Genomic DNA, 17,692 nt, shown 5'->3' on the forward strand with positions numbered 1-17,692 from the left:
AATAAATAAATAAATAAATAAATAAATAAATAAAAGTAGAAAGCCTGGGGCTTCCCTGGTGGCGCAGTGGTTAGGAATCCGCCTGCCATTGCAGGGGACATGGGTTCGAGCCCTGGTCCGGGAAGATCCCACATGCCACAGAGCAACTAAACCCTTGCACCACAACTACTGAGCCTGCGCTCTAGAGCCCGTGAGCCACAACTACTGAGCCCACATGCCAAAAATACTGAAACCCGGGCACCTAGAGCCTGTGCTCTGCAACAAGAGAAGCCACCACAGTGAGAAGCCTGCGCACCTCAGCAAAGAGCAGCCCCCGCTCGCCACAACCAGAGAAAGCCCGCACGCAGTAACAAAGACCCAGTGCAGCCAAAAATAAAATAAATAAATTTATAAAAAAATAAGTAAATAAATAACCTCAGTCTCCAAAGCCAGAAAGAGGAGGAGGACAATTTCAGGTAGGCAAAGCTAGTGGGTTTTAAAAAAGAAAAAGTAGAAAGCCTAAGATCTCATGCTTTTTTTTTTTTTTAAACTCTTATTCCACATTATTTTCATCACATTTTAGGTCCTTCTCCACTACCTGTATTTAAATGGGTTTAGGGACTTCCCTGGTGGCACAGTGGTTAAGAACCCACCTTCCAATGCAGGGGACAGGGGTTCGATCCCTGGTCAGGGTATTAGATCCCACATGCGTGCTGCAACTAAGAATTCACATGCCACAATAAGGATGTGCACGCCACAACTAACAACCTGCAACAAAAGAGCCCACCTGCCGCAACTAAGACCGGGCACAACCAAAATAAATAAATAAAATAAAATAAAAATAAAAAGTTTAAGTTGTTAAAAAAAAAAAAGAGAGTCAGCTAATAAATACAGAAGGTATAAAAACAAAACAAAAATATCTGGGTTGATTCTTTTTTTCTTTTTTTTTTTTTTTTTATAAATTTATTTATTTATTTATTTATTTTTGGCTGTGTTGGGTCTTCGTTTCTGTGCGAGGGCTTTCTCTAGTTGTGGCGAGCGGGGGCCACTCTTCATCGCGGTGCGCGGGCCTCTCACTATCTCGGCCTCTCTTGTTGCGGAGCACAGGCTCCAGACGCGCAGGCACAGCAGTTGTGGCTCACGGGCCTAGTTGCTCCGCGGCATGTGGGATCCTCCCAGACCAGGGCTCGAACCTGTGTCCCCTGCATTGGCAGGCAGATTCTCAACCACTGTGCCACCAGGGAAGCCCTGGGTTGATTCTTGAGTTCAATTTGTGAATAAATATTTGAATCCTTGGGATTTCAGCAGTAAAACGTTTTCTAGCAGGGAACCATGGACTAGACATAAAGCTACAGAATTGCCGCTTATTTCACAAGTGTGTATCTATCTCTTATTAGGTACTTTTGTTATTAATCCCTTTTCTGTTTTCTTTTAGTTGTTACTGATTAAAAAAACACCAAAGTTTTATCTATGCTTGCATTTTGGGGAACACTACCAAAGTGTACTTAGGGGGATTGTTCTATACTGCAACCAGCCTCAGGGAACAGGTACTTTAAGAAACTTGAGTGGATGATGTCAGTTTAGGAAAGAAAGATGAGATAATCATTTATTCCAATTCAAAGAACTCAGTCCAGAGGTAAGGAGATAAGGATTTTATTCCTAGATCTGTTAACTAGTTGTGTGATTCTGAGCAAGACAATCTTAATTTCTTTTATTTTCTGTTTCATTAGCTATAAAATAAAGGAGTTTTACGAGATCATTTCTAAGGTTCTTTCCAGCCTGGAAATTTCAAGCTTAAGAGAAAAACTTAGAAGTTGACAATGATTCCTCTAGGGGGCAGGAAAGAGAATATTTTTATTATAAACCCTTTAGTACTAGTTGATTGCTTTTAGCTGTGGTATATATTTTTTAAACACTATACTCATTACAGAATGAATTTGACCAACTATCTTGTCTCAGTGTCCAACTTAGTCTGTAAGTGAATAATGCTTCTTACTTACAGTTTTTATTAGTTCTTTAAAAGATCTCTTACAAGCTCATATGCCTATCAAAAAAGATGTATCACCATTGTGGTAATATGTAATATTAATATTTTTAAAAATCTCTATAGATTTGTAGTATATATTTATAAAGATGTCTTAAAAGCCATTCTGTCTATGCAAAATAGTCCACTAAATAAGTTGTTGAATCTTTGGATAATTAACAGTGTATTATGTGGGTAATTGGTATAATCAAAATAAATCTACATAGTTCTGTAACTCTTTTTTCAAAAGAACTCTTAAAATGAAGTTAACTGTACCTAGTGTTCCTTAAATGTCTAAATGCAGAGAATTAAATTTTATTCAACCCTAGTGCTTTTTAAGTGGTAATCTTTCACATTCTTTAGTTTTGGCTGCTATCAACATTCTGTTTCAGAGTCTTTTTAATCTACTTTCTTCCAAAAAAGTGTTTAAACTACCTACCTAAGTACGTATGATATGAAACGATAAGTAAGTAAATTAGGATGAAAACAGAAGTAAAATAAAAGCAGGAAAGATAAAATGAAGCTGTATGTAAATGAACAGGCTATTAGATGTAGGTCATAAATTTAGGTCTAAGCTGCCAGTATCTGATATAAACATGAAGATATGGGATATATGATTCACAGTGTCAAAGGTACATCCTAGTCTCTTTCTGAGACTAATGATTTGCAGTTAGCATTTTATCTTTTAACTGTTCCTTTTTCTTAGGAAAGAAGCTGAACTGGAGAAAAGTAACGCTGCTCACGCTCAGGCCACACTGCTTTTGCAGGAAAGGTATAACAGTACAGTGCAGAGCCTGGGAGATGTTACTGCTCAATTTGAAAGGTATTTGTATGGGGAGACTGCACTCTCGAACATACATGAGCAAGGAGGGGTGTTTACGTAGGAACATCTGTCAACAAAACAATCACAAGAATAAAACAATTGGTATTACTTTAAATTCCATAGTGTCCAATCATAAATGGGCATTTAATGTTACCTCGTATCTTAGAATATATAGTAATTTCCCTTTCCCACTACCCACTTCAAATATCATGCATTCTCAGACCTTTGGCACTTCTGTCTGACTCTCCTGATGTCATCGTTTTCCTCATGAAGAATCCTAAAGCTTTTATTTCCTCTTCATCAAACCTGTAAACGCACCTGCATCTATGCTCATCCCGTCTTCCTCCCACTTATTACAGATGAAGTATCTAATTCCTTTAACCTTCAGTGACCTCATGCTATCATTTATCCCTTGTCATAATTTTCAGCCTTTCTTCTAGAATTTTTCCAGTCAATATTAAAACATGTTAATATGCCTTCATCTTTAAAATACATTTTTTAAAAAGTCTCTGTTTACCCCCCACTTCCTTCTGCAGTTATCCAATAACACCTGTCACTCCCAGCACCCTTCTTACCCCAAAATTCTGCTCCTCTTCATAGCCTTTTTTTTTTTTTTTGGCCACGCAGTTTGTGAGATCTTAGTTCCCCCGACCAGGGATCGAACCCGTGCTCCCTGCAGTGGAAGCATGGAGTCCTAACCAACCACTGGACCACCAGCGAATTCCCCCCATCTTCTTTTTTTTTTTTAATTTATTTTATTGAAATATAGTTGATTTACAGCGTTGTGTTAATTTCTGCTGTATTGCAAAGTGATTTAGTTATACATATATATACATTCCTTTTCATATTCTTTTCCATTATGGCTTGTTTGTCACAGGATATTGAATATAGTTCCCTGTGCTATACAGTAGGACCTTGTTGTTGATCCATCCTGTATATAATAGTTTGCATCTCATAGCCCATCTTCTTGATAGAAGATTATATACTGTATCCACTTCTTCACTTCCTATTTTTCTCACTTGTTATTTTCCCTTTTTTTAAAGTGTATTTTGGAGGGGACTACAAATTGCAAAGGATAATACAGCAAATATCAATACATCACACAGTCTCACACCAAGAGTATATTAACGTTAACATTTTTACTTATTGTATATACTTTATATAATTTGGGGGGACGGGCTCTTCTTTATTTTAGTATGTTCAATAAATAGAAAAGATATACAATGTATACATAAATTATAAAGCATAAAGGTAAAATTAACGTGCGTGAGCTCATAGAAGACAACCTACAGGCTAAAAGATTTTCAACTGCTTGGTATATATATGAGTTCTTCCACTATCCCATCTTCATGCCTTCATGCTTACCCCTGACAGATAACACCATCTCAGAGTCTACACTGATTATTTCCTTGCTTTTTTTCCTGTGTATAATTTTATAACATGTATATCCATATGAATAATATATTATCTAATTTTGTTTTTTCCTGAACTTCACCAAAAATGTCATGTAGTGTATGCCATATCCTGGGACTTGCCTTTTCACTCTGCGTTATGTATGTTTCTAGGATTGAATCACAGTGTTGCCTGAGGCTATATTTCATTCATGGTCACTGTTATAGAATATTTGATTTTATCAATCTACCACTATTTATCCATTCTCAGTTTGGGCTTTTGGGTTGTTTCCCATTTCTTTCATTTTATTAATAGTACTCTATGAATATTCTTGTGGTCTCCTAGTATACACGTGTAAGAATTTATCTAAAGTAATATTTAAGTGAATGTTCAACTTTAAAATTTAATGCCCAATCACTTTACAAAGTGGGTGTGAAAATCTACACTCCCACTAGTGATGTGTGAGTTCTCAATGATCTATCTCCCCTCCAAAACTTGTCAGACTTCATAAATTTTGCCAGTGTAATAAGTGTAAAAGAGCTTTTTCTTATGGATAATTTATCTTTCCTTTTCTGTTAAAGGCTTGTATATGACTTTTTTTCATTTCTCTCTCATTTCATTTCTTTTCTTCGTTGATTTGTAGTTTTTATCAGCGATATGGGTTGCAAATGTCTTCTCGCAAAGTGTGGCTTGTCTTTTCATTTTCTTTATGGTTTCTTCTTTTTTTTCTTTAAAGCTTGTGTCTCACTACCTCTTTTTTTTATTAATTTTTATTTTTTGGGGGTAACATTTATATACAATATTGTGTATGTTGTAGGTGTACAGTATCTTTTTCTGTTATACATATACATATATCTATTCATCTTCGGATTCTCTTCCCACGTAGGTTATTACAGAGTGTTGATAGACCTCCTTGGTATACATAGGTCCTTGCTGATTATCTATTTTTTTTCTTTAATTTTTTGGCTGCATTGGGTCTTAGGTGCAGCACACAGGATCTTCATTGCGGCATGCGGTCTCTTTGTTGCAGCGCTCGGGCTTCTCTCTAGTTTGGTGCCTGGTCTGCAGGGTGGGTGGGCTCTATAGTTGTGGCGCGTGGGCTCCAGAGTGCGTGGGCTCTGTAGTTTGCGGCACACGGGCTCTCTTGTTGAGGCATGCGAGCTCAATAGTTGTGGCACTCGGGCTTAGTTGCCCCGCGGCATATGAGATCTTAGTTCCCTGACCAGGGATCGAACCCAAGGCCCCTGCATTGGAAGGCGGATTCTTTACCACTGGACCATCAGGGAAGTGCCTATGGTTTCTTCTGATGAGTAGAAATTCTTGATTTTAATGTGCTTAAGTTTACAAATTTTTATGTGAACACTTTCACATCCAAAACTTCTTTCTATCCCAAGAACATAAAGATATTCACCTATTTTTTTTCTAAAAGTTCCAAAGTTTCACTTTTCATTTTTCCACCTAGAACTGATTTCTGTATGTGTAGTGATAAAGGGATAAAATTTACTTTTGTTTTCCCATATGGATAATCAATTGCCTAGTACCCATTCATTGACTAGTACCTTCTTTTCCCAGTGATCTGTTCCTACATTTGATATATTATGACATACATATATATATACACACACACATAATGTATGTGAGTATATATATTTTAATTATAATTTACACATGTCAGCATGAATGTAAATTATATAAATTAAATATATATAAAATTTTTAGTGCTGTTCTCAACCCTGAAAAGCAATTTCCCTTCTTGCTATTTTAAAAAATACTGCCTTAAGAAGTTTTCAACCATTCTATGATGTCACTCACCATCAGTATGCTAATAACATTAAAATTTATTTCTTCAAACCAGACCTGTCCTTTCAGCTTCCTACCCATATATCCAGCTGCCTACTTGACTTCTCCAAGTAGATATCTCACTGTCGTCTAACATTAACCTGACCAAAACAGCTCTTGATTTCCTTTCTACCTCTTTCTCCCCCTAGTTTCTCATTCTTGTTGATCTCAGTCAGTGATATCTCCATCTTCCGAGCTTCTCGTTCCATAAATCTTAGAGTCATCTTTATCATTTTCTCTCCCCTTCTCCCAACATCCAATCTATTTCTTGAATTTTTCAATTCTGCCTCCAAAAGAGAGCTCATATCTTTCCATTGCCAACTCCTTGGTTCAAGATTCTTTTACCACTCACCTGGGCTGAAAAATAATTGTCTTCTAGTTAATCCTCCAGTTTAGCATTCCTGCCCCTTCCCCAGTCAGTTCTCCACGTATCTCTAGAATAATCTACACACTTACTTAGAGACCTTTGAAGTCTCTCCTTTATCCCTCAGGTAAACCCACTCACTGTGCCCCACCAGTGATGACTGGCCTCATGCCTCTTGCTTCTGCCCCTGCCTCTCTTGTTCATTAGACTCCAGTCCCAGCTCTTTATGGACTGTGTTCTGCCTGTCTCTGAGCACATACGCATCTTTTCCCTCTGAAATACTTGTCCCCAACTGGCTAGCTAAATCCTTCCTATCCATCATGTCTCAGCTTAACGGTAAATTCCTCAGAAAGGCCTTTTCCATTTCTATCAGCTAATCAGCTAAGGTGTTCTGTAGTTTTCCTTCAAAACAGTTACTACAAATTTAATTATATATATTTATTTTTCCTTTTTTTTTGCAAAGACCTGTGGAGGCATTTTTTTCCCTCTCTTACCCACAGGATGATAAAGTCTGTGACAATAGGTGGAAGGATGTGTGGGCTTTTTGTTTTGGGATAATTTCGATGTTTGGTAGTTGATTTCTTTTCATCTCTAGGCCTAGTTTCCGCACATAGTAGGCACTTGACTCTTTAAATGAACAGCATATGTCATATAAAAGCACTGACTTCAAAACATTGAATTCTTACCTATGCAAATGCAAAAATAGATAAGATTTTTTATTTGTTTTACCTAAAAGCAGCAGTCCCCAACCTTTTTGGCACCAGGGACCGGTTTCATGGGAGACAGTTTTTCCATGGGGTTGGGGCTGGGAGGGGCGGGGGTGTGGTTCAGGCAGTAATGCCAGTGATGGGGAGGGGCAGATGAAGCTTCCCTGGCTCGCCCCGCCGCTCACCTCCTGCTGTGCAGCCCAGTTCCTAACAGGCTGCAGACCGCTAGCTACCGGTCCACGGGCCAGGGGTTGGGAACCCCTGCCTAAAAGTGCATAAAATATAAGCTAATCAGCTATAGATTTGTCATGCATACAGCAGTTAGAAAAACCCTTTAACCTTTTTTTTTTCTTTTTTATAAGCTATAAAGCATCAGCAGCAAGTGAGATAGAAGATCTTAAGGTGGAGAACATGTCACTTCATGAAAAAGTGGCCAAGGCTGAGAAAAGTGCAGAGGATTTTCAGCATGAGATATTGGCAACTGAGAATGCAAATCAAGAATACGCAAGGTATTGGGGAAAAATAAAACCTGCCGACACCTGTGACCTGAGAACCATTAAGAGAATTTAATGTTGTTGAAAGCCAGCTACTAAGTGATGCAGGAAACTGTAGTCCCATGGCTTGCTTTGGGTGATCTTCAATTGCAAATTAAGAATTTAGACAGTTAAAAAAGTACAATTCTTGATAGTTGCTTGAGTCAAAAAAACTAAAATGGCTGTAAATTGTTTAGTGGACTCTTCTTTCTCAAACCCAAGGATGCTTCTAGATCTGCAGACCAAATCAGCACTTAAAGAAGCAGAAGTTAAAGAAATCACAGTTTCTTCTCTTAAAAAAATAACTGATTTGCAGCACCAACTCAAGCAACAAGGCGAAGACTTTAAGAAACAACTGGAAAAGGGAGAAGCAAGGTAATTCAGGTTTAGAACCGAAATGCCATGTGTCTCAGTTATTTTTTCTAGTATACTATGGTTTAAAATTTAATTTTCCCTTACAGAAAAGCTGGAAAAGAAAACTCAACGGCAGAATTAACTGAGGAAATGAATAAGTGGCGTCTCCTCTATGAAGAATTATATAATAAAACAAAACCTTTTCAGGTCTGTCAATTAGGACTTAACTTACTTGTATTTAAGAATTCATGTTGTTCCCTGTCACAGTCATGACAGTGACATGGTTCTTCTGAAAGATCACTTTGCTGTGCATTTACAGTACCAATTTAACTTCCTATTTTAAAAAGCCTATAAATTTTATTGCATTATTATGCATACTTTTTTTTTTTTTTGGCTGCCTTGGCTCTTCGTAGCTGCGTGTGGGCTTTCTCTAGTTGTGGTGAGCGGGGGCTACTCTTCATTGCAGTATGCATGCTTCTCATTGTGGTGGCTTCTCTTGTTGCGGACCACGGGCTCTAGGTGAGTGGGCTTCAGTAGTTGCAGCATGCGAGCTCAGTAGTTGCGGCATGCAGGCCCTAGAGCGTGCAGACTTCAGTAGTTGCAGCGTGTGGGCTCAGTAGTTGTGGCGCACGGGCTTAGCTGCTCCGCAGCATGTGGGATCTTCCCGGACCAGGGCTCGAACCCGTGTCCCCTGCGTTGACAGGCGGATTCTTAACCACTGCGCCACCAGGGAAGTCCCTATGCATACATTTTTTAATGTAACCTTTATAGGCTTAAAAATTACCTTTTACGGACTTCCCTGGTAGCACAGTGGTTAAGAATCCGCCTGTCAACGCAGGGGACACGGGTTCGAGCCCTGGTCCGGGAAGATCCCACATGCCGCGGAGCAGCTAAGCCCGTGCGCCACAACTACTGAGCCCACGCGCCTAGAGCCCGTGCTCCTCAACAAGAGAAACCACCGCAATGAAGAGTAGCCCCCGCTCGCCGCAACTAGAGAAAGCCCGCGTGTAGCAACGAAGACCCAAGGCAGCCAAAACTAAAAATAAAAATTAAAAATTACCTTTTAATAAGCTTCTTAAAGTTCATAGCTTAGAAGGCTCTCCTGATGTGAACTTTTGATAATTAAGCTATGTAAATTTGTGACACTTACTTTGTTATGATTTTTCTCAGTGTTTCTCTAATACACTGATCGTAAAAGGATAAATGCTAATCTTGGTAGTTAAATAGAGTCAGAAGACAGTATTAGTTATAATGGGGTGATGTGGCTGATACAGATTAGGCTGGCTAGCAGGGCTTCTTTCCTCATTTCTTTCCCTCTGTTTTAATAATGATCTTTGAAATGAAAAACAACTTTTTTTAAAGAGTCAATTTATGGAGAACCCTAAGAGTAAGTCAGCATAATCTTTTTTTTGTCTTTTGCCTTTTTATTTTCTTTCACTTTAGTTGTACTTATAGTTTATATGAGTCAAGTAAGATTTAACAGTTTTAAATCTTAACTTTATAAAAAAATATATTTTTCAGCTACAACTGGATGCATTTGAAGCAGAGAAACAGGCCTTGTTGAATGAACATGGTGCAGCTCAGGAACAGCTAAATAAACTAAGAGATTCGTATGCTAAATTATTGGGTCATCAGAATCTAAAGCAAAAAATCAAGCATGTTGTGAAGTTGAAAGATGAAAATTGCCAACTCAAATCGGTTTGTAAAATCACATTTAGTTCTATCGATACTGATATTGGGGTGGGGTGGTTTTTATTTTGTTAGGGTAGTGCTGACCCCATAAAATGAGTTGGGAAGTGTTTCATCCTTTCTGTTTATTTTTGGAATAGTTTGTGAATAACTGGTATTCTTTATTGAATGTGTAGTAGAATTCAGTGGTAAAGTCATCTGGACCTGGGCTTTTCTTTGTGGGTGGTTTTTGATTGCTAGTTTAATCTATTTGCTTATTATAGGTCTATCAGATTCACTATTTCTTTTTCAGACAGTTTCAGGAGTTTGTGGATTTCTTGGAATTTGTTCATTTCATTTTAGTTATTTGATTTGTTGGTATACAATTGTTCATAATATTCCCTTACAATCCTTTTTATTTTAGTAATATCAGTAGTAATGTCCCCTCTTTCATTTCTGATTCTAGTAATTTGAGTATACTCCTTTTTTTTAGTTCCTTTACTTCTGCGAACATGTTTATAATGGCTTTAAAATCTTTTTTGGATAAATTCAATATCTGATTACTCTCTTGGACAGTTTTTGTTGCCTGCTTTTTCCCAGTATATAGGTCATGCTTTCCTGTTTGCATACTTTGTAATTTTTTGTTGGAAAATGGATGTTTTAGATAATATGTTGTAGCACCTCTGGGTACTGCTATCCCTTTCCAGGTATGTTGTTATTTCTTGTTTAGTGAAGTCTATTCCTCCTCCCCACCCCCAGTAGTTTGTGCCTCTGATGTTGCTACTGAGGAAGGTTCAGTTTGGGGTGTGCCCACAGTCACCCTGAGATGACTTTGGTTTTGGTAAGGCTGTCTTCCTTTCTCCCCAAACACTCATAGCTGCTGGCTTATCCCTCTGTTATTTTCAACAATGCCCTGGGGCATAATAAGTTGCTCTACAGACTAATCCAATCGAATTCTGGCTCCTTTGTTGGAATTGTGTCTTAGGTCAGTACTCCAGGAGGGCTCCTCCCACTCGTCTCATTCAGCAGTTCTCCTCTAGGAAGCAGACAGCCTACAGTTTAGCCTACATTTTGAATCACTTTCCAATTCCCTTGCCCCACAAACTCTACTATTATTTTTTTTTGGCTGCATTGGGTCTTCATTGCTGCACACGGGCTTTCTCTAGTTGCGGCGAGCAGGGGCTACTCTTCGTTGCAACTCATGGGCTTCTTATTGTGGTGGCTTCTATTGTTGCAGAGCACGGGCTCTAGACGCATGGGCTTCAGTAGTTGTGGCACACGGGCTCAGTAGTTGTGGCTCACGGGCTCTAGAGCGCAGGCTCAGTAGCTGTGGCGCACGGGCTTAGTTGCTCCACGGCACGTGGGATCTTCCCGGACCAAGGCTCGAAGCCGTGTCCCTGCATTGGCAGGTGGATTCTTAACCACTGCGCCCCCAGGGAAGTCCCTCTACTGTTCTTGAGAGCACCCTTCAGCTTGAACTTCTCTAAGCTCTGTTGCAAGTCAAGTCAGTTCCTTTGGGAATAAATTAGGAGCTCTGTGTTTTATAGCCTGCTTCTCCTACCAGGCAAACTTTCTGAGCCCAGGCTTCAGAGTGGATTTGCAGACGATGGCAAGCTTTTGTCGGAACGACACCTCTGTCCCAGTGGCTAGATGCTCAGTAGACTTGGGGGAGAGAGAGATGGGGAGCACCCTGAGGTTCTCTCACCTTGCCTCTCTTGGTTTGAAACCATTGTCTCATGAGCCAGGGAAAGGGTGATCAGGGTCTCAGTATTTTCAGCACCCTGCACCTGAGATAAGGCCTCCGTTCCTTGGAAGAAAAGACCCCCCACCTCTCAACAACATTTGCTGTGGTTCAGAGCAACAGGTAGCTGGGGGGCAAGATGAGAGATGCTGATGTCCTGCTCCCCCTGGCAGGAAAAGCCTCTGACTGGGAGCTGGGGAAAGAGGGAGCCCTGTGCACTTGGCTGCAAGGGTCTGATGTCAAGTCTTTGCTTCGCTAAGCAGGGATTGGAGAGAAAGGGAACAGGACTGGTTCAAACACAATAGGCCGCTGCCTTTTTTAACCACCTTTTTGTGGATCTGCTTGAATAAATATTTCTTCACTTGCTGTTTTACCTTAAGACCATTTTCAGAGGCTTTAAGTGGTTGCCTTTTTATAATTTTTTATATCACTGGGGAACAGGTCAGCAGAGCTTCTCATGCTATCATGCTTGTAGTGGATCTCAGCATTTAATTTGGTGTTGAACTTTTATCAGAAACATAGCTTTGTACCTGTAGAGGGACAAGAAGATTTAAATGACTTGTCTTCTTTGTCACAGCTGTTCAAAGTCATTTTGTAATTTATAGTCTGAAAGCCTATATCTAGTAGGCTTTTGCCATTAAGGTTCGAAAAATGAACAACTTTGGGATTGTCAGTAGCATTGGTAATGCATTTCACCAACATGATCTTCAATAATTATTTATTGACTGTATTTTTTCTTATATAGGAGGTGTCAAAACTCCGCGCTCAACTTGCTAAAAGAAAACAACGTGAAACAAGACTTCAGGAGGAATTGAATAAAGTTCTGGGTATCAAACACTTTGATCCTTCAAAGGCTTTTCTTCATGAAAGTAAAGAAAATTTTGTTCTCAAAACCCCATTAAAAGAAGGTAAGAAATGAATATATGTCCATAAGTCTCATCTTCCTTTGGATTTCCTTTCACAGCATTGAGCAAGTTATCCATCTTTGTGAAAATTTGTTAACAGTTTCTGATATAAAAGAAATTCTTACTGAGATTTTTTGTATAAAATGCCTTTTCTTTCCTGCTTCCATACTCTATATTTTCCATTTGTTCAGATCCCATCTGTCCTTCAAGCCCAGCTCAAGTTATATCTTCCTCGAAACCTTGTCTGACTTTTTTGCTCCTACCCACCCCCTACCAGAGTTAATCCCTCTATCATACCCTTGGCATTTTTAACCTAAATGTCCAATATGTAATTTTGAAGAAGTAGATTTTCCCTCTTTCTTGACTACAAATCTCTGTATCTTTGACAATAAACTGAAATTGGCTGAAATAGTGAATGAAGAAATACAAATAAAATTATGCTAAAGAGCGCACGCATTGCTTCATCTGCCTTAGAGAAGATAGAAGGTGCCTGTTTTTAGTTCATAATGACTGACGAATTCATTTTAATTTAGAAAACTAACACTGCTGTTTAATACTCCTTTCAGGCAATACAAACTGCTCCTGAGCTCTTAATGGAGTTTCAAGAATCATGCAAGTAAACATCTGAAAAACCTGTTGAAGATTATTTCATTCTTACTATTTTTATTGTTATTGTTGCTACTTTTGTTATTATTGTTTGTAATGAATATTTTTAAATCTCGTATTTAATATTAACTTCCTGTCCTTACATATGTGAAAGGAAGTTCAGAATTTTTACATTTACTAAATGTCTCTGACATTTTAGTTTCTATTGTCAGCACTTCCTCCTTGATGCTCGCCCTTATTACCTCATTCTAAACCTTCTGACAGGCTTTCCAGCTTTGCAGCTCATCCCATCAAGTCAATATTCTTTTAAAAATGTTGACTCTCATACTATTATTTCCGTATTCTGAAACCTTAGGTGATTTCAAGACTCTAATCCCCAGGTTTTTTAGTTTGATATTGGAGGCCTTTTCTAATCTGAACCTTAAGGGCTAAAATACCTTGGCTTGGTCTTGCCTCTATTTTGATTCTTCTAATAATGTTCATTCTGTCCTACCCATCATCCATTTTTCCAGTTCAAGTAAGAAATAAAGGTATGCTTAATTCTGTAGCAACCTCTTTATCTCTTACCAAAGTCACTGAGTTGGTTAATAATTTATGGATTCCTAGACCCCATCCCAGTCCTCCTAAATTAAAATCTGGGATTTGGTCTGAAAATCTGCATTTTTAACAAACTGCAGTTAATTCTTAGAAACTCTGCTCATAACCTCTTTAGAGAATTTGTCTTATGCTGCTTGGCATCTGCCTGATTCCTGGGTGTTTGATTTATATTTATGTAATATGAACTAAAATCACACATTAACTCATTGACCCAATTATACAACTTGTATTATATGAAGTTACATTAATCCTTCTATTTCAGGTGTGTTTATTGTCTCCGCCCTCCCCTCCCCAACTTGTCTCCAGAATCACTAATGGTAATATAGTACTTAGAAAGTGGTCATTCTCCATCTAAAATATCTGATTAACACAGTTGGTATGATATTATAGGTCATCTTTTTTGTAATGTTTCCCCATTGATGGACCAACAGAGACTATTACAATAAGAATAACTTTTCATAATAAATTATTTTATTAGATATTAATACATACATACATTAAGTTCAGAGGAAATGTAGAAATTAGAAAAATTGTCTAATAAAATGAAATATTTCAAGACTTCTGCTTTTAGCCAAGATGGAGTAACAGTGATCAGATTTATTGCTCCTCCTCCTACCCTCCACACACACAAAAACACACGCACACCCCTAAAACTATCCAAAATGACAAAATATACAAAAGAATGATTTTCCAAATGCTAGACATGAGATAAAAAACACAACAATCCCTTAGAGTTTAGGAAAATCAAGGTGAACCCTACAACTGCTCGCTGTTTACAGCCTTGAGAGAGTTTCCAAACTATGATGCAGGGAAGGGGAACCCAGGCAGAGCCCACCGAACTAACTGAGTTGAAAATACAGAACTGAGACCTGGGGAGATGGAAGAGGCTAGAGATTGCAGGACACAGTACCAGAAAGGAGAAAATTGCAGGGAGAGAGAATTCTGGAGATACACAAAGGGTCCCTCCAGTCATCACCTGAATACTGACTAGTCATATATATAAGGAAACTACCTGAAGCCTAGGGAAGAACCACCCTCCAAAATTAAAAGTAACAGTGCTCAAAGTTCACACAGGCTAGAAAATACTGCCTGTTCCCACAAGCCAAACTGGAAAACCTCATGATTAATAGGGCATTGAATAGGGGATACAGAAGTGTTCAGTACTGGGGAATAAGTAGTACTAAAATGAGCACTGCTCTAGTCCCACCTAATAAATCTTAAAAGGAAGACACCAAAGGATCAAACTCTTTCTAAGAAGCTTAATTATTACATCCCAGAACAAAGCTCAAGAAAATGTATAGGCTTATAAAAATATCAAGCACTCAGAAAAGTAAATTTTAAAGCAACATCCAATCAAAGCAAGATTCCAAAAATGAACAGAACACCAAGGTGCTCTGGAACAACTTCAAGCAGCCTAATATATATGTAATCGGAGTTCCCAGAAGATAGAAGGAGGGGACAGAAAAATCATTTGAAGAAATACTGGTGGAAACATTTCCAAATATGATGAAAACTAGAACTCTAGGAACAGTAAATATGAAACATCACAAATTGCTGAAAAGCAATGATAAAGAAAAACTGTCAAAACTATCTCAACAAAAATAGTTCTCAGAAGCAAAAATGAAAACTTACTTTCAGACATAAAAAAATTTTTTCTTATTAGTGTCTTTAAAATATAATTGACTGTTTAAACAAAAAGAATAGCAATGTGGTCTGTAGTTTATACATACTTAAAATTAGAGTATGACAGCAATAGCTCAAAGCCCAGGAGGGGAGAAATGCAAGTATATGATTGTAAGTTCCTTATACTATATGTAAAGTGGTATAAGGTTACTTGAAGACAGACTGGTAAGTTAACAATGTGTACTGTAAACCCTAACACAATCACTAAAATAAAACACTTGTAGCCAATAAACCAACAAAGAAGATAAAACGGAATCATAAAAAAATATTCAATTAATTCAAAAAAAGGCAGAAAAAGAGGAAGAGGGAAACAGAACAGAGGGGTCAAAACGAAATCAAATAGCAGTATGATGAATTTAAACTTAACCATGTCAATAGTCACATTAAATGTAAATGGTCTGTATACCTCAATTAAAATGCAGAAATGATCAAATTAGATTAAAAAGCAAGACTTTACTCTATGCTGCCAACAAAAATACACTTCAAATATAATGACAAAAACAGGTGAAAAGTACAAGGGTGTTAAAAGATACACCATGCTGAAGAGATAGGAAGACCTGGTGCCTCCTTCCTCTCACAAACACACTGATTCAACAGCAATACAGAGACAAATTCCCTTTGGAAATGGGGAAAGAATAGTCTCTCCAACAAATAGTGTTGGGAAAATTGGATATCCAAATGCAAAAGAAGGAAATTGGAACCTTGTCTTACACTACACAAAAGTCAACTCAAAAAGGATTAAAGGCTTAAACGTAAGACTTTAAACTAAAACTACTGTAACAAAACATGGAAAAGACTTAATGACACTGGTCTTGGCAACAATTTCTTGGTTATGATACCAAAAGTTCAGTCAAGCAAAGCAAAAATGGGCAAGTGGGACTAGATGCAACTAAAAACTTTCTGCATGACAAGAGAAGCAAAGTAAGTGTTGGCAAGGATGTAGAAAAATTAGAACTCTTATACACTGTTGGTGGAAATTTAACATGGTGTGACGCTGTGGAAAATAGGATGGAGCTTCCTCAAAAAATTAAAAATAGAACTACCATATGATCCAGCAGTCCCACTTATGGGTATTTATCCTAAATAACTGAAATCGGGATCTCAAAGAGATATTTACACTTCCACGTTCATTGCATTGTTATTCACAATAGCCAAGATGTGGGAATGGATGAGGAAAATGTGATACATACCTGCAATGGAATATTATTCATCCTTTAAAAAGAAGGAAATCGTGCCATATGCAAGAAATGGATGAATCTTGAGGACATTATGCCAAGTAAACTAAATTAATCACCAAAGGACAAAAACTGCATGATTCCACTTATATGAGGTATCTAAAATAGAATCATAGAAGCAGAGAGTACAATGGTGGTTGCCAGGGCCTGGGTGGCGGGGGAAATGGGGAGTTGCTAATCAACAGGCATAAAATCTCAGTTGTGCAAGGTAAGTTCTAGAGATCTGCTCTACAACATCATGCCTATAATTAAAATACTGTATTTTACACTTAAAATTTTCTTAGAGGGTAGATCTGTTAAATATTCTTACCACCAAAAAAAAAAAAAAAAAAAGGATATGCCATGATAATGTTAACCAATTGAAAACGAAAACTAGAGTAGCTATATTAATATCAGACAAAATAGATTTCAGAGCAAAGAATATTACCGGGAATATAAAGAAGTTCATTTCATAATGATAAATGAGTCAGTTCATCAGGAGGCCAAAATCTAAACATTTATGTACCCAGTGGTAGTCTCAAAATACATGAATCAAAAATTGATAGATTTGGGCTTCCCCGGTGGCACAGTGGTTAAGAATCTGCCTGCCAATGCAGGGGACACGGGTTCGAGCCCTGGTCTGCAAAGATCCCACATGCCGCGGAGCAACTAAGCCCGTGAGCCACAGCTACTGAGCCCGCGTGCCTAGAGCCCACGCTCCGCAACAAGAGAAGCCACCGCAATGAGCAGCCCGCTCACTGCAGCGAAGAGTAGCCCCCGCTCATCGCAACTAGAGAAAGCCCTCACGCAGCAACAAAGACCCAACACAGCCAAAAATTAAAAAAAAAATTTTTTTTTTAAATTGATAGATTTACAAGGAGAAATAGAAAAATCTGTAATTATAGTCAGAGATATCAATAGCCTCCCTCATTAAATTGTAGAACAAATAAATAGAAAATGAGAAAGAACATAGATTTAAAAAATACTCTGAACCAACTTGATCAAATTGACATTTATAGACATCACCTAACACCAGCAGAATACTTTTTAAGTGAGCACACAAAATTTGCCAAGATTGGTTATACACTGGGCCATGAAAACCATCTCAATAAATTTAAATGGATTCCAGTCAAACCAAGTATGTTCTCTGTCCACAATAGAATTGAATTAGAAATCAATAACAGAAGTCTCTGGAAAACACATAAATGGTTGGAAATCAATTATCACACTTTTAAGTGAGCCACTGGTCAAAGAATAAATCAAA

General features: G+C 38.1%; 1 protein-coding gene across 1 annotated transcript in view; it reads left to right on the plus strand.

Moving 5' to 3' along the window:
* HMMR (hyaluronan mediated motility receptor) overlaps positions 1-12,938 on the plus strand; it is a 29,166-nt gene extending 16,228 nt beyond the window's left edge. The window contains exons 12-18 of the mRNA XM_061188432.1: positions 2,709-2,825; positions 7,490-7,636; positions 7,883-8,035; positions 8,122-8,221; positions 9,536-9,712; positions 12,169-12,331; positions 12,895-12,938. Of these exons, the coding sequence (XP_061044415.1) occupies positions 2,709-2,825; positions 7,490-7,636; positions 7,883-8,035; positions 8,122-8,221; positions 9,536-9,712; positions 12,169-12,331; positions 12,895-12,914 (877 nt within the window). The 3' untranslated portion in view covers positions 12,915-12,938. The remainder of the gene's footprint in view (positions 1-2,708; positions 2,826-7,489; positions 7,637-7,882; positions 8,036-8,121; positions 8,222-9,535; positions 9,713-12,168; positions 12,332-12,894) is intronic.
* Positions 12,939-17,692: the final 4,754 nt, after the last annotated feature.

Source organism: Eubalaena glacialis, chromosome 4, assembly GCF_028564815.1.
Source record: "Eubalaena glacialis isolate mEubGla1 chromosome 4, mEubGla1.1.hap2.+ XY, whole genome shotgun sequence".
In the NCBI taxonomy this organism is placed as follows: domain Eukaryota; kingdom Metazoa; phylum Chordata; class Mammalia; order Artiodactyla; family Balaenidae; genus Eubalaena; species Eubalaena glacialis.